The sequence below is a fragment of the Chelmon rostratus genome, chromosome 14 (genome assembly GCF_017976325.1).
Source record: "Chelmon rostratus isolate fCheRos1 chromosome 14, fCheRos1.pri, whole genome shotgun sequence".
Taxonomy (NCBI): domain Eukaryota; kingdom Metazoa; phylum Chordata; class Actinopteri; order Chaetodontiformes; family Chaetodontidae; genus Chelmon; species Chelmon rostratus.
Window position 1 is genome coordinate 8,532,808 of NC_055671.1, and position 24,066 is coordinate 8,556,873.

Below are 24,066 nucleotides of genomic sequence, written 5' to 3' on the forward strand. Positions count from 1 at the left end.
TTAAACAAACCTCTCCCCAGCCGTCCCTCTCACCCTCAGTGTCATGTCTTCACACAGTCTCCCCAAACATTTCATAGTGTCCTCTGACCTCTTCCTGTCCTCCGGTTAATGCTGCTTGCAGCTATATTTACATTAACGAGGCGGGGGGAAGAAGTGTTTTGTGCATGCGTGCGCTTGTCTATGTGTGCTCACGTCTGCTGAAAGAGAAATCTGATTGGCTTTCCAGGAGGAAGGACAACATTTTAAATAAGTCCTCAATGTTAAACTGTTTGCTCTAGGGCTTAGGGATTGCTCACCTCTCCAAATACTATTTTAGCTTGAAAGCACAATATTTCCCAGCCTGAGCTTTCACATGGGAGAATGAGGGAGGGCCCTGGTGCAGCAGTTTCATGGAGGTGGCTTGCAGGCATACTCCATTCTGACAGAATGAGGAGGCACTCTGCAAGAGTGTGGCGGAGAGGAAAGGGGCCCTATTAATAAAATGACTCCATAATGGGTAGTTCCCTGCAGCTTGGCAAAGGAAGACAGGCGGATTGATGGACGAGGCCAAGGCCTACTTCCTCAAGCATACTGAGCTCAACTGTGTGGACATGCCTCTGTGAGGCCAAACGCAAGGCCAGACCCCACAACATACTGAAGTCCCATTCATGTAGGGAAGGAAGAACCTTATAAATGGTTTCCTGTTTTGTGTAAAGGGGTCAAAGTGGCAGTTTTAAATGAGCAATACATCACATCCAAGCTTAGTCGAAAGCTGTCTTGAGATGGATTTAACGCTGTGTGAGAGGTTCAGGCTTTTTTTTTTCTTCTTCAAATTATACAATACGCTCTGTAACACAGATGGCTGATTTGAAGGACGGAGCGACACAGAATCTACGTTAATTGTAATTTTACCACAAAGTAAGAAAACGCTAAGGTAAACAAGACTCCCTGGGTGACGCTATTACATTTATATAATGCATAATTGGCATTACTTAGCAGTCATAAGATGGTATTCGCCAGAAAACATGGGTTGTTTACAAGAAAACGGCGTAAAAAAAAAAGATTCATTTTGTTTCATTCTGCCTTTTTGTTCTGAAGATGGGTCTGTCAGGGCTGGAGATCTGCTAATAAAGTATTGTTTTGCCACAACAGCGTTGCGTTCTGCCCTGACAATACAGCAGCTTCCTGAAGGCATCACTCCATCATCCTTCATTACATTTCTTTGTAACAGTACATTGATTAGAGTGGCCTCAGCATGACTGCCTTTTTAATTGTGTATTTGCTGATCCGAAAGCTGCACAGAGCGCAGTGGTAGGATCTGTACTAACCATTTCAAAAATGCTCTGAGGCATTCTCTGACACACAAAGTTCATTGTTAGAATATACATCAGTTTGTATCACCATAGCGACCTCCTTGGATGCTGAGCAGGGGACCTCATAAATATGTAATCCTGACAGATTTGAGGAATTGTCTTCCTCAAGTGCTCCTCTCAAGCCATTTTGTTAATGTCAACATGAAGGAAAGTTACTGGAATAAGTGTTGACATTCAGCCCATGGTGTATATCATTAATAATTACATACACGAGAATTTCTGTCAGATGACTGCTGAAAAACACTTGAATCACGTTTTTCTGTCACTCTCGTTTTTCGGTAATTAGGTATAAAAAATAGATGAATTACGTACGTGTACCCTCAAAGCTCATTATCATCGTGTTGCCATACACTGGGCTTCGTTCACAGTGTAATCTTCTACAGTGCTATATGACTATATGAAGATTTTCAGCCATTCCTCAAATGTGTGATTGTGCTTTAGAAATTAAAACGTCGCATTTGCAGGGGCAAGGGAGCCCCTTGTTCCTTCGCTCTGTGCTGGCAACCGTCCAAAAAAATTTAGTAAAAAGATGTAACGTTGTGTTGAAATCAGTTGACGTGAGTTGAGAAATAATAGTTACAAACCAGTCGAAGAATCCAGCTTTGCTAGAAGGAACTACAAAACAGACATATTTACTGTAAGAAAAATAAAGAGAAATGGGGTAGACAGAGCAGACAGCAGATAAGCGCCTCTTCGCCCTACATCACTGTGCTTTTTCTATCTGTGTGTGTGCGTGTTTGTGTGTGTGTGTTTGCACTCTTGCCGTGCATTTTTATCACTTCTGCTGAGGGTTGCCACTCATCCATTATAATAAGGAATATTCCTTTTGGGAAAGAGACGGCTTGTGTTCCAGATTAAACGTAGCTGGCTTGGCCTCTGCCACGGATGTGAAAAAAAAAAAAAAAAAATTCTCGTCCGTCTAGGCTCACGCTTAAGAACAGTGTCCCTTTTGCCCCCCCGTGTAATTGCAGGAGCTTATAGGGAGCTAAAATTTTGCCCTCTGCTCCTCGTTAAACCACCACTTGTAAAAGCACTCAAGCGTGGACGCAGCACATTGCAGCTCAACGTTCCCAGACAATGATATAGATTTCCTCTACAAAAGAACAATTGAAAGGGTTGTCACAAATTTGTCCATTGTCACTGGGTCGCTATCATTTCTCTGTTAATTGCCATCATTGTAATAGAATATTAGATGCTCTGCACTGCAAAGGGAGTGTTGATGAAGGGGCATTGGCAGCAGTTTTCTCCTTGACCGTAACCCATATCTGTCATAATGGTAATGATAATAATGATAATGTGATACTTCATTGATCCCTGTAGGGTTTTTTTTTTCTTTTTTACCCCCTTTACCCCCTCCTCAGCGAGGCAGTGGTGCAGGTTCAGATACAAACTACTGCCCCCAGAGGAGGCAGTGTTTCAGTCTCCTGCTCAGCGACACTTAAGGAAAACGGATGCTTGCCAACAAGGAGGCTTAAAGCTGGGCCCTCCAGTTAAACAGTGGTCTCTCTACTGAATGTGTGGTTTTGTTGTAGAGTGTGTTGTGATGGGAGCAGCTCAGAGTGGTTCACCTGTATTCATTGTGACCCCTGAGGTTGCATTCATTTCATCCATCTGGAAATTTTGATTTTAATTTGAACTTTTTATGTATAGCCAGAGAGCGCTTTTAAATGTTTTTAATAAATCTGATGTCAGATTCCTCAAGTGCATTTGTAAAAATGTGTAACAATTTTTGAAATGCAGTTTTATCGTGTAGAAAGTCCACCAATTGGATGTTTTCCTTACGTTGGTCTGTCTACATACTTGGCAGGGTTCCCCAAGACAATTTACATATGTCTGGTTATAGCTTTTATATATCAGTTGAAGTCACTTTTGAAGGGGGAATGAGTCTATTGAGTGGACCACGCAATGAATCTAATGTTAATCATCATGAGGAATTCTGCCTCTCCTGGAAGTTAATGTTAGAGGTATGCTCCAGCCATGCAATACAAAATCTTTAGCTGAACTGTTAATTGTAATGTTTTCATTTTAGTTGGACCAAGCCCTTCCCGAGCCGCTGTGCTGGGGATGCACATTTCAACCAATTTCCTTAATCAATTGTTGCCCACATTAATTAGGCAATAATTAATTCATCATTAAAAATTATGTATCGCAAAGTGAATGTTTTTCCATAATAACAGAGCTTTTGAGCGACTGTCATGGCCGTTTTCATTGTATTCATTCATTAGCGCGTAATCACCTGAAAATAACAATTGTGTTTTCATACTTTAGAATAAGCTTTTTACATCAACAGAGGCGGGGCGGTCCTCCTCCACGGAGTCCGCCATGTTGCTTCTACGGTAGCCCAGAACGGTCAAAGCAAACACTGGCTCTAGAGAGCGGCATTCAAATTAGCATGAGCCTCAGAATAGCTAACTAAGCCAGACAGGGGGAAGGTGTCACTTTATATTGCAGGAGTAAAGTAGTAATATAATTCATACAGTACCACAGTCATATAGTAATTGTTATTTTTTTCAATTAAGGTGTTTATACCAGGATTTGTTTTAGAATTAGCCACATGTTGACAAAAGTACTTTGTAAGCTTTTCAAAATGACTGTATCTGCTCTTCAGAGCATCACCTGGTGAACCCATGCAAATAGTGCAGACTGTGCCTTGGTGTTGGCGGTGAGAGCACAAATCCCAGTAATCCTCAACACCAAAACTGACACCAAAATTGCCTGGAAACCACACACACACACCACACACACACACATACACAGTGCAATTCTTTCCATAAAAGGAAAGTTCACAGCAAGTGTAATGGATGAAGGTGAGAAAGAAACCTCTGAGCACCCAGTACAAGCAGGACAAAGCCCCAACGGGTGCCAGCACAAAAACAGAGCCCAAAGCCTCAACAAAAGGATGGGTCCCAGGTCACTATATGTGGGTCTGGTCTCCATTCCTTTGGCATCAGATATGATCTATATCAGTGTCACCCCCAAATTGCTGGAAAGCTCCTCTGGTAGCCTTCAGCCGTGAGCTGAATGTAAATGTGCATTTGACACCTCTAAATCGCTGTCATAATTCATTTCCAGAGCTCTTAAATCTCTCCCTGTCACCTGGCACCTCTGCTGTTTTCCTGTCCAAAAACAGAGCACATTAGCCTTTATTGATGCCTTTGTCCTTTGATACATAATTCATCATTCAGAAACCTTTTTTTTGTTATTTTTTTGAATGATCATGTGTTTTTCTGAGGTTGTTCAAACATATGGATCGGCACAGACAGAGAGGTTGCACCTGGTGTGGAGTTTAGTCCCATGCTGTATGTGAGGGATGGGAAGGAAAGTCTTTTTTTGAGTGATATAGAGCTTCGAAGTCACGTACCTCTTGAGTTGACATGTGTTCTCCAGTTGTCATCAAATTCTCACTCCTGAATCGGCTCGTTTTGGCTCGCAGCACGTGCACATCTGGAGGTCTAATGTGCTTAGGTTTATGCAGTGTTACAGGGTTCATCAGGAGTCATCTGACGCATGCCACTCAGCTCCATTTCTTTCACAGGCAGTCATATTGTACACCACACACAACCGTACGTATGCCTGCTGAGTCATTCATGGGGACGTGTCAGTGAACCAAACTGAAGTGGTTTTAAATGCTTTAATTTAAATTCAACGTTTTCCTGAAATACAGTTCAATAACTTGGCAGACAAAGAGAGCGGCTGAAAACCAATGACCACCAACGTGCGGTCGCCTCTTATCTTATTAAGGAAGAAGAAAGAAAGACCAGCTCACAGTCTGGAAAACTTCTGAAGCTGAATCACATACCACAGGAACTCTACTAATCCATCCAACCACCTGTGAGAGCAACACTGGACGCTGCAGCTAATCCGCTAACTCTTTTAGCATTAATTCGTTATTTGACCAGACGCTGAAGGGACAACACCTCAACAGCTAAAGCCATCGATTGCTTTAGTGTAAGGTTTATTTGCATACATTGCTACCTTTACAGCCAAGTTGAAATATCTGCATTTCAGTAAATGATTAAGACAATAACTGTTTGTCTGAAAAGGAGATTTGGAAACTTACGGAGTGCTGCCACACTGCTCCTGCTGTCGTTGAGAGAGAGCACTGTTCAGGCTCGCATTTTTACACATTTAAACATGGAAAATTATTTGTCTTGTTTCATTTCATGAAAGCGTTCAGTATGAAAGATCTCTAGAAAATCATCGAACTAGTTTTTTCTTGTTTTAGAGAATTGAAGTTTTTCGCTTTGGAGTAGCGTAAGATCCAAAAGTAAGAGTATATTACACATGATTACATGTTTATTTGATGGATCTACAATTTAAGACTAGCTGAAATTGTAGATGCTGGAATCACTGCCCTCTGAATCGTGAATAAAAGTGAAATTGCCTGTGAGCTGACAATTCACATACCTAATATACTCCTGTCAGCCCTTTTTTAGGAGGAGGTTATTTGGTTCCGATGTGTTTGCTACAGGTTTAAGTTAAAGAGCTGCCCGGCCTTCCTCCCCGACTGTCTTCTAGCACCCTTCTCTTTTTAAGTGGTCATGGACTGTTCCAGTGCATATACCACAGTGAAATAGACTTTTGCTCTTTTCTTCATTGTCACAAAAGGCCAGGCACTTCACTGGAGTTCCCATTCCCCTTTTACATAGTGATAAGACAGCCATTATCCTTTGAACCTTTCTTTTCACCGAGCCAGGAGAAAAGGAAGAGTGAAAGAGAAGGAGGAGGAGGACAGAGAAAGATTTCTTCCCTGAGGTGAGCCTGGCCTCACCTCTGTGTGGCGGGCTTTTTTGTGAGCAGTGAAGAGGTCCTTAACCTTCTATCAGATGGAGGCACACAGTTGTGTTCTGCTTGAATAACTACATTGAAAAGCCCTGAAGCACGGGAGATGGTTCTATAGACTCTGCAAGCAGGAGAGAGAGAGAGAGAGAGACTGAGGGTGAGAGAGATAGAGGGGAGACTGTATTGTATGACCTGCTGGAGTGTGACTCTCACATGATGTGCACATTCTTTGTTAAAGTGCCCATCAGTGCTTCACCGTGAATCTGTGTTCTCTGTTGTACGGGTCTCGCTGACAGGATGGTCCTCCTCTAATAATGTCACAACAACACAGTTCACACATTTATATAATACACTTCCTTTAATAGACCTCACTTCATTTTACAAAGTAGCCGTCTTTCTGCTCCCAGGCTGTGGATGGCTTTACAGCAGCAATGCCATCAATATCAGCGCACACGTATTTGAATGTCACGTCGCGTGAAGGGCTGGCGGCGGCCGATGGCTGGTGATACCGTGGGGCTGTTTTTAGGATCCAAGCCGGTCAGATTTCATGCAGATTTCGCGCGCTCATTTGTTTACCTGGACGGCAGCAATGAATCAGGTGATTATAGTTAGCTGGCAAACAAAACAAGATAATTACAGAAGTCATAAATAGCGTTATGTTTTTGCAGGTGCTTGTGGGTATCATTTTACAGTTTGATGAGTTTCATCTCACCACCGAATCACAGTACAATTCACAACATTGTTATTTATCAATCTCTGTCATGTGTTTGACGGCGGCGTTTCTTTGTGTCTCAAAGGAAAAAATATTCTCCGCTGGCCATTTCGTCTTTGCTTCCTCTTCTGATGAATGCAATAGCGACTCTTTCGGCTGTTTCAGTAATACTGATAATAGATGATGAGGTCAAGTGCTACAGACTTCTGTCTCCCATGTAAATGATCGCTGGCTGTCAGCGACGCTTGTCAAATTAAATCTTTACCATAGTTGGTAAACATGCCATTAAATCTTTGCTCTGCAGTGGAGCTTTGACGCTGTCAGATGTGGAGACATTATGTTTCTGGTGTTCTGAGCACAACTCCAGCAAAAAAAAGAAGTAAATTAAAGGTTTTCTCAGATTTAATTCCTGGACTGTGTGTATATATATATATATACTGTATACATATATATATATATATATATATATATATATATATATATATATATATATATATATATATATGCCAGGTACTTAATGGAACAATAAAAGCGACTGTACTGCAGGGAAAAAAAATCAGGCAATGAAAACAAATTCTGGTTATCCCACTTCCTCTCACTTTAATGTGATTTTCATTAGATCGCCTGGCATGGGACAGAGGTTAGGGTAGGTGACATTATAAATGTTTATAAAACTGTCTCTGCAGGTGGTATTGCTTGGAAGTTGTGTATTTGTACACTTTTCCGTGTTGGAAGTTGTGTATTTGTACACTTTTCCGTGTTGGAAGTTGTGTATTTATACACTTTTCCGTGTTGTGTGGCAGCACATTTTTCAGCGACACAGCGAACATCATTATTTTGGCTGAATTTTGTGTCAACAGTGGAAACACTTAATGGCTTTTGTTTGTGGTTCTGCAGAAGTGTAAGCTGCAGTACCACAGTTGAAACACTAGTGAATTTTTAGAATTTCTGTTTCGCCTTCAAATTTTCACAGTATAACCGCACATAGACCGCCTGCTTCACTTATTGCTTCGTCCTCTGACACATGAACCTCTTCACAACTCCGCCATTGTTTTTCTCTGCCTGTTAATTTACAACATTGCTGCAAACATTTCTGCTCCCACTATGTGTTGAACTTTATAGGCCCTACCTGCGTCCACCTGTTGGCCCTGCTCCCCCGCCCACCTCAGGTGCAGGAGTTTTGTGTACTCTTGTAGGGAGTAACAGTAGTGTCGACATGCTGAAAGGTGAAATGCATGAAATCTAGGTATACTGCCTTATATTTTGCAACTTGGAAATGTTTTGGGGAGGTGCAAATAAAGTTCCTGGGAGCCACATGGGGCCTATGAGCCGTGCAGTGAATAACCGGGTCCTACAAGCTGCGCCAACGTCTTGTGTGCCAAATGTGTGGCAAGAGGGTGTCATGAGCAGTGTGCCAGCACTAGTCTGCCTAGCTGCCAGGCACTTCTCTTTATCCAATCAGACAGTTCGGCTTGAGTGAGACCCCTATTCTTGTCTCTTCCCGTCTCCTCCCGAAGCTTTGTCACCCTACCATGAAAAACACAGACGCGCAATGGCGCGCACATATTTCCCCCTGCACAGCATCGAGCCTCCTCGGCACACTGTTACACTTACCTAGAGACCATAACCGGGGAGCGAATGATGCAGAGTGTTCCCTCTTTTGTTTCTGTCTGCTGCTGCTCTCTAACCCTCTGTTTTTTTTGTTTTTTTGCCTTATTTATCTCCCAAGACAAAATCACAGTCTAAATGAGCATGCCTCACTCTGTTTTTCAAGCATTTCTTCAGCGTTATAGAAAGCAGAGTGCGTCTGGAGATCTGTTTCTCAGGGATGTGTGAAGAGAAAATGCTGCCTGTCTGTGTGTGGCTTTATTGGACATGATGAGGAATGATATTATGGTGGATGCTGCTGCCGCCGCGGCTGTGAGATGAGGACGGATCCCATTTGTCTCACGCTCGCTTAGTGTAATGTGTCTATCTGTCACCCTCCACAAGACCGGACTTTGGTGTTCATCAAAATAAACATATTGTCCACACAGTAGTGCATTTTTTTCCCTGCTTGTCATTATTGTTAATTTTCTCTCCAATTGCGATTGGATTGCGATTTTCACTCGCATCTCATCCAAATTCCTGTATCATTAAAAATCACGAGCTACAGACAGAAAGGGAGCCGGTAACCTGACAATAATCTTTTGACTGCAGAATGATTATGTCGGAGAGAGGTGCTTGGAAAGAAATAGGCGTAAAGCAGCGGGAATATATATTCTAAGAGTAATTACAGCGAGTAGAATGAGATGTGATTCAATGGGGAGAAGGTGACGTGAGGTACTTGCTGAAAAGATTAAGCTAATTTCAGTACTTTTTTTTTTTATGTCTTCCAGGTTGATGATGCCATGCTTATGTTTGATAAGACTACTAACAGACATAGAGGTAAGTGCACAGCGTCTGCTCTCTTTCCTCCCATTTTTCCTCTGTCTTTCTGAAAGGTGAGAAAATAGTCATTTTATGTCCTTTCCCCATGAGATAACACAGAACAGTTCCAATCTTACATGATATTAGGTGCACCGTCTGTTCAACAATGGGAGCGTGTCAAAGTAATCAATAAGCTGGTACGGTGTTTGGAATGTTTGAGCATTGGATGGTGTGTGTGTGTGTGTGTGTGTGTGTGTGTGATGATGCTGGTGTGAGTGTTTCAGAGAGGTGCTTAAAGGGTGTAAAGATTGTGAGATGGTGGGTGCTGTGCAGTCAGATAACAGCATCAGATAAGGCCCAGGAGAAGCACTGACTTTATCGCTATCTCTCATCGGCTCCTTATCTGAGATGAGGGGACGTTTCTCTCTCAAGCAGAGGACTTTCCAAAGACAGGTTTCCTCCCTGCACCACAATGCAGTGTTGTGCATTTAAGCCAAGCCGCACGCTCGCCGGCCCCACTTGGCCGCCATTAAGCACACATAGGGCTGTCACTTCACCCGGGAGCCCTGCACACTGGCTGCTATTGGCTATGAATCCTCACGTAGGTGCGTTAAAGGAACTTTTAGGAGACAGGCCGTCCCTGGCTGCGCACGTGTGCATGCATCATTGTGTGCGCGAGTCGTCGACAGGCACTGACAAGTAGTTCCGCAAGAAAAAGGAGCAGACACTTCTCCGTTTGTCACACCACTCAGCTCACTTGTAGGCAGAGCTGGCATCGCGCTGTCTGGGCGAACCGGGCTGAGCGCTGTTTTGCCATATAGATGTAAACATTTGTTTGCGGGGTGCGACTCATCGTCTCAACCTGTATAAATGTTTAAGAGCAGTCGGCTTGGATCGAAAGCTGTATTGTTTTTGCGGTTGTTTTTTTTTTTTTTGCAAACTCTCGCTCTCTGCATCTCTGTGTGTGTGTAAGTGTGTGTACTCTGTGCCGACGAACTCTTTGAGTCTGGTAAACAGTTTCTAAGTGTGGAACATGTGAACTATAGTGGAAGTGATCTATGGCTTTGAGGGGATTTTGATCTGTAGTGACAGAACCCAGTGTGAGGTCTGCTTTGAGACTAAGGCTTTCTCCCTCTCCCTCTCTCTCTCCCTCTCCCTCTCCCTCTCTCTCTCCTGTCTGCTGCACTGCCAGCCCTCTGTGAGAGGGGATGGGCGCCACGCTCGGGGAGTGTGTTAGGCGTTTGCCTTTGGGCAGCAAAATGCCCTTCAAATGAAGACAATGATGGAGAAACAGCCTCCTTGGCAATTTTTCTGATGACAGCGGACGTATTTATATTGAGTGTGACACAGAGGCAGGTGCAGCGCTTTCTGCAGCTGCTGTTCCCTCTAAATAGTATTTTGATATTTTGTTCCAGTCAGAATTTGAAACAGGAGATATTTGCTGCCTTCATCGTAAAAACACAACAGGTCTTCCAAACGAATTGCATAGAATATCACAGACCCATAAGAAAATGTGAATAATTCATCCGAGCCATTGGTGTGATTGTGTAATATTAATGGCTCAGCTGCCTCGTGACCACAAAGGAAAGGACATTGAATATATTATCAGTGAAACCAGTGCCTGGCCTCACTTTACCACTGCCTACAGATCCGGTGATGAGCATCTGGCAGCCTGCAGTCCAAATCAATTTCCCACCTGTGTTCATTTTTATCTTACAGATTGATTCATGAAAAAATAATTCCGGATTTTTCTGCAGCACCGCAATAGATGAAAATAACACATTCTTTATTTAACAATCCAAATGTTGCACAACGCACACAATTTCTCTTCCACAATTGCAAGTCCCGAAAATAACAGTTCACCTCTAATGCCTCGCGCTGCAGGAGAGAGCATATTTCTAAACGCTAATGCCATTTTAATCTTGAATGCTGTCCCACCTGCAGCACAGACACACTTCACGAGTGTGTGGTCTAGTTTATCCGTGCAGCGCAGCCAAACTGTAAATCTGCTCTGACCCAAACCCTAAAGCACAACAGCAGCCTAAAAGTCCCAGTCTGGTGTTAAAAACGGGGCCTTGGTTTTCTGCTGAGGCAAAACGAGGCGAGACGAAGCAAATGTCCCTGAAGTCAGGAAGTATGTTTATATTTACTTGAGCTTGCGTGAGGTAAAAATAATACTTTTGTTTCTACAAGCAAATTAAATACACTGCAGAGGACAGACGACATACTTACAGTATATTACGGAGGTAAAATTATACCTGTAAAATCAAAGGCAGGGGGTATCTGTGGTGTAATTCAAAGCTGTTAAAGGTGATCTCTTGTTGGGCCTGCTGCGGCACACTATGACTTCACATCACCTCATTTGAATGTTATCTCTGTGCCTTTTTATTTTTCCCATTAAGCTTTTCTTACGCAGAGGCTGTGTTGTATATTACTATAATGCGCTATATTTTGTTTGGGAGAGTCTATTGTGGATGAGATGCATGATCGACACTTGATTGTAGGTGTGTTTTCTTTGGGGCTGTGTTGAATTGGATAGAGGACAAACGTCACACTCCACTAGTAGCGGCATTGTCCTTCAGACGGTCCCTGCGAGGCTGGCGAAACGACAGCCAGAGGAGACATTCTCTACCCTTCTCGTTTTCTCTGTACTTTCCCCCCCCCTGCTCTCTATCTCTCCCAGTCATTCAGTCTTATTCTTTCTTCCTTTTCTTTCCTCACTATTTCTGTCCCCACGCCGTCTCCCCACCCTGCCTGTCTTCGCCATCTCTCCGTTTCCCTCGTCTTTCTCTCTCTGTCTCTCCTGCTAGAGGACACTCGCTGTAAGCAAAGCTCCTCACAAAGGCACACGCTGCACACCATCTCCTTGGCATTTAAAGGAGTAGAATACAGCCAATTGTGTTGGAAATTGAACTCTCTAAAGCCTCCCTTCCCACTGCAGCAGCTCATTGTGGGTGAGTTCAGTGTCTTTGGTGAGCAGCTTGGGCTGTCCAGAGGTTGATGCCAGAGGGCGCCTATTGTTCCATGTTCTACTGCAGTGTCCCCACCACCCCGCCTCCCTTCAACCTTCCCTTCTTCTCCTGACACTCATTTTGTGACAGAAAAGAGAAAATCAGGAATGTGTATTTCACGTATTTTTTTTTTCTTTTCTTTTTTTTTTCTTTATTTCTGGATGGTTTACTCAGCAGTGCAGGGGGTCCAGATTACAGCAAGTGTGTGTGTGCACGCGCCCTCCAAAACACAAGCTATGTTCTGAGACAAGGCCGTGAGCACAGCAGTCACAGACTACACATATCAGTCGTCATATCCACCGCCCTCAACATGATTTCGCATGCCACCCCTGGATGACAGGGCGAGCTATACGGCTGGGAAATAAAAGCTTTTGGAATAGCCCTGAGTCAAAATCATTCTGTCATCCGTTGCCTACTCCCGTCCCGCAGGCTGACATTTTATCTATGATCTAAGATGTGATTTTACTGTCAAACACAATTGGTAGTGCCAAGGAGAGTGTTGCTGAGGTGAGAAAAATGGCATCTCTTAGAGGAGAGGATGGAGACTGTGATGAAAGAGTGGCAACTATCGGTATCCGCCAAAGCATCGGGGTTTAATTTGTAAGTAAAAGGTACAGCAGATGACACATGAATTCTTTGTCTTGCCACTCATACTCATCCTTTATTAAGTGCTACTCTGCCACGCCATAATTAGCCCTGCCTCTCCTCTTCATCGCCACATCTCGCTGCAGCATAATTCCACGCACATAATCCACGCAGGACCTTTTCAGGGGGAAATACATTGTATAGATACACTCGCTCTGATTTGATTGTTCACAAGCAGCTTCTCAGCATCACGCCTAATCCGCACGAATCCAAAAAAGATAAGTATATACAATGCAAATTAGCGCATTGCAATCCCAATGCTAAATTACACCCTTACGATTATAAGTAGCTGATTAATTGGGTCAAAACTGCACGCCACAGTGATTGTTTGATTCATCCTCTGCAAAAAATCTGTACAACTAAACACCAGCGTCAGCCCTGCAGCTTCCACCAAGTTGTTAGTTTTTCCAAAAGTTTTTCGCTAATTACGGCAAGTTCAAATATTGAAGGTGGCACCTATTCCTATACCTATTGCGGGTGATACACATGTTCTCTCTCACCTTTTTAATTACGCCATTAAGAAAGATGATGAAATCCCAGTGTAATTTCTTTTGCATTGTTTTACAGTAGTTTGTAACCAGGCGGCACCCATTAGTGTAGCTTTATAATGACTGTGTGACTGATTGCGAGCCAAATTCCTTCTTTATTTGAATGATGCAAGTAATAGTAATGTGCAACAGTGTTGGGGACCAGGATAAAGAAATGGAGGCTAAGTTGTTTGAGTCACAAGGCTGCTTTGTATGAGCGAGCCGCTGAGCGGGGCACATATTAGAAGCCGTGTTCCTGGAGAAGAAGGGGATTCTTGGTTTTGAACGAGGACGGGGCCGAGGCTGTGTGAATTTGTGTTGGGCCCTTTTTTTTTTCGCGGGCTTAAAGGGCTGGTTTTCTTCTTGGCAGACAAACAGAAGACTGCATTGTGTGTGTCTGTAATCTCTTTACCTGGATTGGCAGCAAAGCTAGCAAGTGCAGCTCCCAGTGTGGAATTGGCACTGAGGAGTCAATGTCACACTGAGCGAGCTGCCTTCCCCAACAACCAAAAAACTGGTTGTGTGTCTGTGAGACTGTGTGTGTTTGTGTGTGGATGACAGCATGCAGGTTGTTTGTTTCAGTCTGTGTCTCTGTTCATTTTATAGGTGGATTTTACAGCCACTGCGTAAGCAATGCAGAGTATATACCCAAGCCTATACATGTGCAACAAAGTCCAACTTTCTAACAATAACTATTATTATTTAGTGGTTGTGGTGTGTGTGTTTGTCACAATTTCAAAACTATGCTTTATAGAGCAAAAGTCTTTGCTCCAGGATACACAAGCCCCCAAAGTAACAAAGGCTTGAGTGGTATTAGGTGTCATTATACACCAACTATTTGACATAAATTCGCCTCTCCCGCCTCACTGGGTGAGAAGAAAAAAATAATTGGCCTCATTATCTTTCATCTCTTTGGCATATTACATTCATTATTTTATACAAAGACTGCCAGTATGAGTGCTGTAACCTGGGAAGCAGAGCTGCGCCTCCACAGGTTAACTGTTGCTCCCTGAAAAGCCCCGGTATTTGACGTCACCACAATGCCTCATCAGCCACCGGTGCTAGGGATTGAACATGGCCGACTGAGCAGAGGATGTCTGTCTGCAAAGTGATTGCTGGCTCATTGACTGAGTAGGAGAGGAGGTGAAAGAGGGGAGCGGGGAAAGGAAACAAGTACAGTTAGAGAAGAAATGGGAAGGAACAGAGGAGGACGGAAAGAACGGGGGACTGAGGACGAGAAAAGCAGGTAAAGCAGAATGAAGGCATGGCGAGGGAGAAAAAGGGAAGGGAATAAAGAAAAAGGAGAGTGCCTCAGTGGGAAGCCTCCCCCTGCTGGCTCCTCTGGCTGGAAGCTGCTGCCGATGGCTTCAAAAGAGCGCCAGGCAGTCTAGGCCTCCGCTTCTAGCAATTAGAGATCACTCCAGCGGATGCCTCCTGGCCAGCCTGCAAATCCCTCAAAAATACCCTCTGATTACTACTGTAGGACACAGGCTGTTTACCAAATGGATCTAGCACTGCTGAGAGTGAGGTTTGATAATGCCTTCTTTTGTTCAGGCAAGAGAGGGAGCAGGGTCATTTGAGTTTTAAAGATGGCGCGACTTGAGACATGAATTTCCACCGAAGAGAAAGACGAAAAGTTAACCAATTCCTTAATTTCTCGTCCAAGTAGCTCTGTAAAGCAAATGGCTACTGCTTTTTTGTGAGAATGAGACCTATTTGGACAGCGCACAGATAACAGTGTCTTTCCACCAGCGCTTCCACAAGGGCCAGGTCTTCTTTGATGGTTAATATCCTCCACTGCCGATCCCTTTTTAAACAACCGAATCCCTGCAGGTTCCGCGGGAGTTGTAGTGTTTACAGATCGCAGCTCCTCTGCGCTCTGCGCCTACTGTACAGCAGCACTGATGCAGAGTCAAAACAATCAGCCGCTGTGCTTGACTTAACTGATTGACACAGCGTTCGCATCAAGTGGAATCAGATATCCCCGCACTTTTCCTTGCACGGCTTCAGCCCTCCGACGGGAGCTGACGTATCCCTCGTCGCATTCTCTCACCTTGACAGACCCGATATTAGCGATTTAGTGTGAATGTCATTTAAATGGCAGAGCTAATCACACACCCCGATCTACCTCCACCTGAGGGCCCCTCGCCTCGGCCTAATCACAGTGACAAAGGAAATGATGTGTTTAGCCACTCTTAATAACTGCTCCAGCTCATCAGCTCCTGGGCGGGCTGGCAACCCGTGCCTCAGCGTAGCATGAAGCAGGGGGCCTGGCCTCTGGCCCCGCTTCTTCCTCCTCAGGGTGTTTGTTGTGATCCACGTCCTGACACCTGTGACCCGACAGACTCACCTCAAAATCAACACCAGTGTTGCGGTAGTGGCTGTGTACATCCCTGCTAGTACTCTGCAATGAGCCCAATGAGACGTGCCTGGCAGGCAGGTGATTAAACAGTAGAGAATCCTCCTCTCCTTGTCACCTGTCTGTTTTCTCCTGCCCATAGCTGACATCTGCCTCTCTGTCAATGGTGCTGTAGGCCGCGTGTGTGTGTGTGTGTTAGTTTTTTTTTTTTTTTTTTAAGGTGCTACTGTGCCTCGTAGACCGGATGGGTTTGGTTTTGAATTAGAGTCTGCTGTTCTGGCCCTGCATGACCATTGCAAGGGGAAGGAGGATGAAGGCAGGAGATTGTGGAAGAAAGCCTGGGGTTTTAATCTCTTCTCCATGTTTATCTCACCACCAGGAGACAAACCATGTGCCATTAAAAACATCAGCTACTCCCACTGGTCGCCTGCACCTCTGAAGACGTTTGAAGGACAAAATGAAAGGGACAAAAAAAATTGTGCAGAAAGGCACATTTGTGTATGATAGGCACGGTCTGATTTCATGCATGTGTAGGCAATGGAAAGCCGTATTGATGAGAACTTTACTTGGATATGCAATATAAGTGAATGGAAAGACACACAGAGAGGCTGCGCTGCATATTTGCGGTATATATTCTCGCTTAAAAGCAGAGAAGAATTTATTTGAACAAAAATAAGCAAACATCTTTGGCCTCAGCTGCCACGGGGAATCAGTCTCTTCAGGAAATGAAAATGCCAGCATGGAATTGTCATCATATTGAGAGTTAGCCAACCTCTGACCTTGTAATACCCCCACAGCTTCTCTATTTGTGACCTGCTGGATGCTCTTAGAAAGTGAAACCATCGGGGAGGATCTACTGCTCACATCATCATTCTCAGAACACCTAATAGTGGATTTACCAAGGTTAAACCTCCTGCGAGATTGCAGCCACCGTGACCTGGAATACTGAGTTTACATCCACTCGCACACAAATACGCACGCACGGGCATGGAAAAGGCGCGAGCGCGAGAGACGCATACTGTCGGCCTACAAGTTTTGTATGAAATTACATTCTGCACAGACAAGCTCACCTTAATCTGGATAATATGTAGCTTTTACAAAGAGCCCCAGTCGAGCCATTTAAACAAAGGTACAGCAAGACAGAACTGCAGGAATATTGTTTTTACCTCTAATGTGAGACTGTTGCCGAGACAGACAGGGGAAGTGGAAGCTCTGCATTGTCCCCTGTATTTACAGCCTGATTGGTGCCTACCCAGGCGTCTTACAGCTGAGCGCAGCACATGAGGGAATTAGCTAAGTGTCTGTTGTGCTGTGTTAGTAAAATATGTCGCTTCTTGCCTTTGTAACATTTTCTAAAACATGCTGATCGCATGGGCACGTTTTTTTTGATAGTCTTCACGCCCACAGATGCACTGCACAAACATCTGTCCGCCGCACAGTTGTCCTCTTTTGAATAGTAGGTCCCTTTGAGAGATCGACAAAGATGATTTCTACTGATTTTATAGACATGCAGAACTGCTCCTGATGCAATTTTTATTGGGAATTACTGATCACATTAAATAATAAGAGAACTGTGGTTCCTTTTGTTTAGTTGACAAGTAAATGTGTTATATTTATTCCACTGAAAATACAATAACTGGAATAGAAGAGTTGTGTGCTTATGGTGCTTATGGTTTATTGGTGCATTTACCTCTACATCTTTTTAGCAGCTCTATAACAACTGTGGACTGTTGCTGCTGCTGATATACAGAAATCTGATATGGCATAATATACCTCAGTACTGTGTAATAATGGATCGTCTCTGATTTATATATGTTAGAGGCACAGAGATGTTAATTTAGATCAGATAGACGGCATTTAAAAACCAGTCACTGGAGTTTCACTGGAAAAAACGTAGCTATTTGCTGCTGTGTCGAACGGTATGTCTCCTGGGACGTCGTTTTTTTTTCAGGGAAAGAGCTTCAATATGAGCTAGTTCCAATAAAAGAGGACAACATAAAACTTACTATCAAGTCTCAGCACAGCTGCTTTGAAGTCAGTGCTTTTACTGTCCTTCTTAAGTGTAATGGTGGTCAGAATACATCAACCCACACGGCTGAAACACACAATCACAATCAGCCGCTTGAGTCGCAGCGGTCGCTCCTAACACAGAGATTGCAAGCTGAATTAGATTACATCACCTCCAGTCCAGGCATCTAATCGTAGATTAAAGGGAAAAGGAACGATCTCTGGTTTCTCTCCTCTGTATTTTTTTTGTTCTTATTCGTCGTGCTTTGAGGGTCAAACTGAGTGTGTTATGTCATTTCCAAGTGTTTAACCAACACGCCCGTCATCCCCATGTTTCAAAGCAATCCTCCCACCTCCACTCGATTCTGGCATGCTGTCGTGACGTTTGATGCTTATTTGACCAACTTCTACCACGCTAGCCCTACTGTACTCGCAGCTGATTGGCCTCCCACAGCCGTGCCGGTTTACCACTTAAACAGTTGTCGGAGGCTCGTTTGAAGTGGAAGAGCTTTTTATACGGAAGCAGCCAAAACAATCATAGCACTGCAGGGTACATCCTGGCACTGACTTGTATGTTGCTAAACGAGATAGGCTTGCTTTTGTGCTTTTTTTATTTTTTTTGCGCTTAGCTGTAAAAAAAAAAAAAAAAAAAAAAAGCAGCAAAAAGAGCAATTTTGTCTGCCGTCATGAACAATGAAGCATCGGTAATAACCAGCGACTCAGAGGGGGCACATGGTGTCTGTTCCCATATTCACCAGCAGCCTTCAGGCTGCTTCATGTATTTGTAAGAACCAGGAGCTTGACGTGTCTGAAACTGACACACAAACACACTTAAACCATTCTATGACCATTTCTTGACGATGGATAATAAAGATGCATTTGAATATGGCAAGCTCCTTTACATCACAGGCGCACAGCTGTTGTGATGACCTGTGATGGTCAGTGTTTTGTACGTGTGTGTGTGTGAGAGAGAGAGAGAGAGTTTTCCTCCACGCTGTAATAAGGGTTGCCCAGCCAAGCGTAAGTGTCAGGGTGGAGATGCCTGGCTCATTAGGTACCATGGCAGGATAATGTATGAACAGAGCTCGCAAAGAGAGAGTGAGCAAGAGAGAAAGAGGGAAGCAGCCATTGTTCTTTCTCCTCTCTCTTTTCTGTCTCTCCCCACTGCCTCCTCCTCCTCTTCTTTCCCCGCTGCCAGTTTCTTCTTTGTGTGTGCGCGCCTGGGGATATTTAGGCTCCCTGGCCACATTATGCCCTGTTTTTTGATGCAGAGCTGCCACTCCACGGGTTTATACCATTTATTCATAAATGAATTTATTTATTGGTTTATTAAATTTAATTCATCGCGTCTTGCATGATGCTTGTTTTGCGGCTCTGTTGCTCGATTGACAGGTTGCCAGTCATGGTAAGATTCCATATCCCATCGGCGTCATGCAGCAGCACGTTGCTAATTGAGTTGAATGCGTAGCTCGTCTCTCCTCAGTGAATCCATCTGTCGCCGTCTTGTCATCAGTTTGTTCGCACTTGACGGGTTCCAAGTCGGTCTTTGTGTGTTTAACTGTGCGCTTCTGTGTAGGTGTGCTGTGTGTTTTTATTAATGCAAGGCAGTGTGTGTGTGTGTGTGTGTGTGTGTAGTACAATGCCATATAAAATGGGTGGCTGCCTAGGGGCCCATTCTCTGTATTATGTGCCTTGCCCCACTGTAGAGTCCCACAGAGAACAAGCCCTCAGCCAGCCCCCCTCTTTATATGACATTGTCCACTACACACAAACAAACAGGCAAACGCCACATCTCGGCGGATGTGCACGGCCGCCATGCGTAATGGTCTGCAATAAATCTGAATTTGTGAAATTATCGGGGTCAGGGATGACACCTGACATCATTAGGCTTATTTTTTTTGGTTAATGCCGCTTTCCCCAGCAAATATCTCACAGCTGTGAGAGACCCTTGACATGGCAGCCCATCAATAGTTCGTGAGGTCACAAAGGAATGCATGTGGGATGAAGCTGTGATTAATAAGCCTTGTGCTCGGTCGCCTTTGTTTGGGGTTCGCCTCCGTGGAATTGGCAGCGTAATTGGAGAGACACAGAGAGAAAGGGGTTACTGCGTGTTTGTTTGGATGTGTTTCTGTGTGTTCATTCATGTAGCGACCACATGGTCACATGAATGTACGCTCCTGGTCCCGATATACACATGGCTCGTGCTTAGAGAGACTGAACTTAAAAAGACGGCGTGTCTGTGTGATGTGTTCTCTCCATCAGCAGCTAGATGACATCTACAGTGTACTTTACCGCCGCACCTTCATCACTGCCTTTCATCGGCGCTGCCAGCCCCTCTCCGCACCCCCCTCCGCTCTGTTCTCTCAAAGTTACGTGCGGCAGGAAAGATAGAAAGAGAGACATGAAGAGACGGCGAGCGTGCGCGAGGAGGAGAAGGCGTGCGTCGGTGTGTACGTTGATGGCACTTCACACGGCAGCGTGTGTCCTGGCTTTGATACAGTACGAGCGTGCTGTAAGACTAGGGCGAATAAAGACGGGCCGCTGTTTGAAAGAAGAGGTTCACTGCGCTCCTCTGTCAGCAAGCTTTGGGAGGGGATTCTGTCTCGAGGAGAGCCTTGAATATTTTGTAGGCCCCGAGTGTTTCTCGATACCTCCAGAGGCAGTTTTTCTGTCTGCCTGCGTGTGAGCGATTGCGTCTCGCTGTGTTTGTGTACTTGGAGCACGTGGGAACCGAGTCCTTACGCACTACAAATGAGCAGCTGCCTTATCATCAATCCTGCCTTTCACGCTCATGTGAACTTTATTATAGCAGATACTTGCATAAGCTCCGTGTGTGTGCGCACGCGCGCGTGCACGTGCGCACACACACGCGACCGCACGTGCGCACCGCTCTTTCCAAACTGCCACAGTTGAGGAGCGGTTGCATGAAAGGCAGCTGTCTCTCATCTCACTTTATCTCCGTCATCTTTTTCCTCGCTTTCTCTTTCTCGCCTCTGTCACTTCACACATTTTTTTCCCCCTTTGCTCATTCCCTTGTGCCTCTCCTTCTTTGTTTCCTACCCAATCTCTTTCTCACCTTTGCCTCTCTCTGCTCTGCCTACCTGCCAGGGAGATTCTCCTCCAAAGAGAAGTGATGTTTTTTGTTTTATTTTCATCTCCCATTTCTGGAGAGTTGACTTTTTTTTTTTTTCTTTTGAAAAGCCGCCTCAAAGGATCCATATCACAGGTTCTTCTCTGTCCACCAACCTGCAAAACCCAGTCCCACCCTCCCACCTCCACCCCCACCCAATCCATCAGACAGCAGCCAGCCAGCCTCACAGACTCCTGCCTCATTTCTCATAAATTAGTCTTACCTCTCACACACTTTCTTTTTTGTTTCTTGCTCTTACTCATTCCATTCTCCACATGCCCTCTCCCGCCTTCCATCTCTCTCTGGTCCTCACATTTCATTTTTCTTCCTACAAATGCCACACAGCAGTCCCTTAAGAAATGTCATTTCTGTCTTCTCCTTTTGTTCTGTAATTTCTCCGTGTCCCTCCTTTTCTCTTGGGAATTCATTTATCGTTGGCTGTTCTTCTGTCCCCAGCTCTCTGATCTCTCTGTCTCAGTCTGCCTCTCTATGTCTGTCTCTCTGTCTTTGTCTCTGACACTCCTCTGCTCCATTTCTCTCCTTTTCTCTCTCCGTCTCCCTCGTTCTCTCTCTCCTCCACACAGTCAATTTAGCGCAATTGATAAATGCCATATTGGCATGAATGTTAGGTGATGAATTTTTGCCATATTTTAGTATAAATAATGACACAAAAGAAGACAAACCAGTTGAGCCCAGTCTGCCCAAATATGTGCAAACATTAATTATGTGCGTGCATGCCCTCCTGTTTGTGGACTCTGTTTGTATACGTTTGTCTTCGTGTGTCCTTTAAAGGAATCAAGCTCTGATCAGACTATGTTTCTCTAAATGTCCATGCTTGCAGGCATAAACTTTGTCAAATTGTCAGTTTTTTGTTGTTTCATCACGCTTTGTTCAAATTCAACATCTCAAATTGGGATAGTATTTGACCAGCACCATCGTTCACACAACACAGAGACATGCTTTTGAATTATTGAATGTGCTAATGGAAGTATGCAACATAAACTGCTGGTGGAGAAGCGGGGAGCTGCAACATGTTTTTTTTTTTTTGTTGTTGTTGTAAAACACAAGAGACGAGGAGACGCAACCAAACCAACACAGGACAAATCAGCAAGTAACAGAAAAAGAACGTTTATTGAGTAAACGTTTCAGCTGCACTTGTGCTACATAAATGATTTAACATCAGTAAATGATTACATGGAATTGCTAACATCAGTATGTAAGGTTGTTTTTTCGTCCTGGAGTGTAGATACCAGTGGTCAAGATTACAAATTAGCATCGTCTCTCACTTTGCATATAGCCAGCAAGCACAGGAAAAACATCGTTTTAACCCGGAGCAATTGTCAGTTATCTTTCCCCTCTGGTATTTGTGAGATAATCCTTGTCACAGAGAAACGCTCAGATCTGCCGTGGATGCTTAAGAGAAAATTGGTAAGATGCATCACAGAAATTCAGTGCTTCAAATTTGATTCTGATTCTTCTGTGCAGGGCAAAGCATCACACGCTGCACACATGCTCCCGAGCGGTCAGAGAACCAATTTGTTAGGCCCCTGACAACGGACGAGCTGGCTGTATGAGAACACGCAGGTCTTACCCCTGATGTTAAAACACATTTGTCAGATTTTATGTGTGCCAAGTGTTTTTATGTTCAGTTTGCCGGCGTTCGTTTTTGGGGAGGGGGTTAAAATAATAGGTTCCGGCAAAACAGACGGGCACCAAAATCCACAGTTTCATCACGCGTGTTTCTGATATTGACTCATCGCCGCTGATTTCTGGTAAATCTCGAGAGCAACAGAGAGAAGAAACTTGATCATGGGTTCAGCGCCCTGGTTAAAAATCCAATTTAATGTATCTGATATCTGATGTGGATCCAAAAAAACTTTAACACGGCTCTGCAGAGGACTTAGTGCAGCACCGTGCCATTTCTCTCTCTCTCTGTTCCTGGGCCCGTTTCTGTCGAACCAGAAGTGACTCTTTCCCAGCGGATCCCGGTGAAAAGATTCCACTTGAGAACAGTTCTCTGGCGTGCAGGCATGCAGGCGCTTGTGTTCCATCAAAATGCTAATAATATCATCTGCAATAACCAGGGCAATATTATTGTAGTGCTAATTGGTGAAAAAAATTGCTGATGGGAGCACCTGCCCACCCCACTACTCAATTATTTTTAATTACAATGGCTGAAATAAAAGGGAACACATTGTGTAATGATCAATGTTTCTTCAGTGAGGTGACAGTTTTGCACTTATTTGCTTGAGCACGGCTGCGCGTGGCTCATTTAGATGGCAGGCAGATACTTGTGTTTGAGTCGAGCGGCACAAAGTGAATGTGGGCCCTCAGGAGAGGAACTTCTCTCCCCTTGGTTTTTATGCAGCATGATTTATTCATCACACCACATGTCTGTAGAAGTGCTCTTTGGGCGGTTCACATGTGCTGATATGTGCAGTGTCGCCCCACACCTCCCTGTGGTTTCTCAAGCCCTCAGAAGGTTGCTTCGTCATACATGTGTGAGAAGAGGGAGAAGGGAGATAGTGGGGGGAAAAATGAAAATTTGTATATATGAATGGAGTAGCAAAAGAAAGTAATAATTGCGGAAGAGTTGTTGAACCAAGTGGGAGGGAAAATCCCTTATTTCAAACAATCCCTCCCTTCCAAATTGTCAAATTAACTTTTTCTGCAGCAGTGGCTAGTGAGAGGGGGTAATTAATAGCTTCTTTTTGGGATTTCTTTCCGAGTGTGTGTCAGTTTTTCTGGCTGTCTTCAAAGTGATAATGCTCGCCGGCTGTTGCCCCCAGGGACTGCTCCATCTTATTAACTTGTCTTGGGAGACAGGGCTGCCATGCAGCCTGCTTTACTGCCCACAAGGATGGAGAAAGGACCGCTAAGTTGTGCGCTGTCTTCCTGCGCCCCAAACATTCACCGCTCACTGTATTTCTTTGTATTCACGTGTGGGCGGGTGTGTGTGAACTCGCATATCAACTGACACAAGGAGGGAATAGTTAAGCAGTCAAGAGACGGTGATTAAATATAATCACTTAGTCTTTGTGGCAGATTGTATCTGCGCAGAGGCTGCGTTTGACTACACAAAGTTGTGAATGTGGCATTAAAGAGGGTAGATCCTGTTAAGGAAAGGCAGGT

General features: G+C 44.4%; 1 protein-coding gene across 6 annotated transcripts in view; it reads left to right on the top strand.

Moving 5' to 3' along the window:
* Positions 1 to 24,066, top strand: part of LOC121616998 (RNA-binding protein Musashi homolog 2) — a 238,794-nt gene that overhangs the window by 123,759 nt on the left and 90,969 nt on the right. For all 6 annotated transcript variants that reach the window (XM_041951942.1, XM_041951943.1, XM_041951946.1 and 3 more), the window contains exon 7: positions 9,225 to 9,273. In XM_041951942.1, the coding sequence (XP_041807876.1) occupies positions 9,225 to 9,273 (49 nt within the window). The remainder of the gene's footprint in view (positions 1 to 9,224; positions 9,274 to 24,066) is intronic.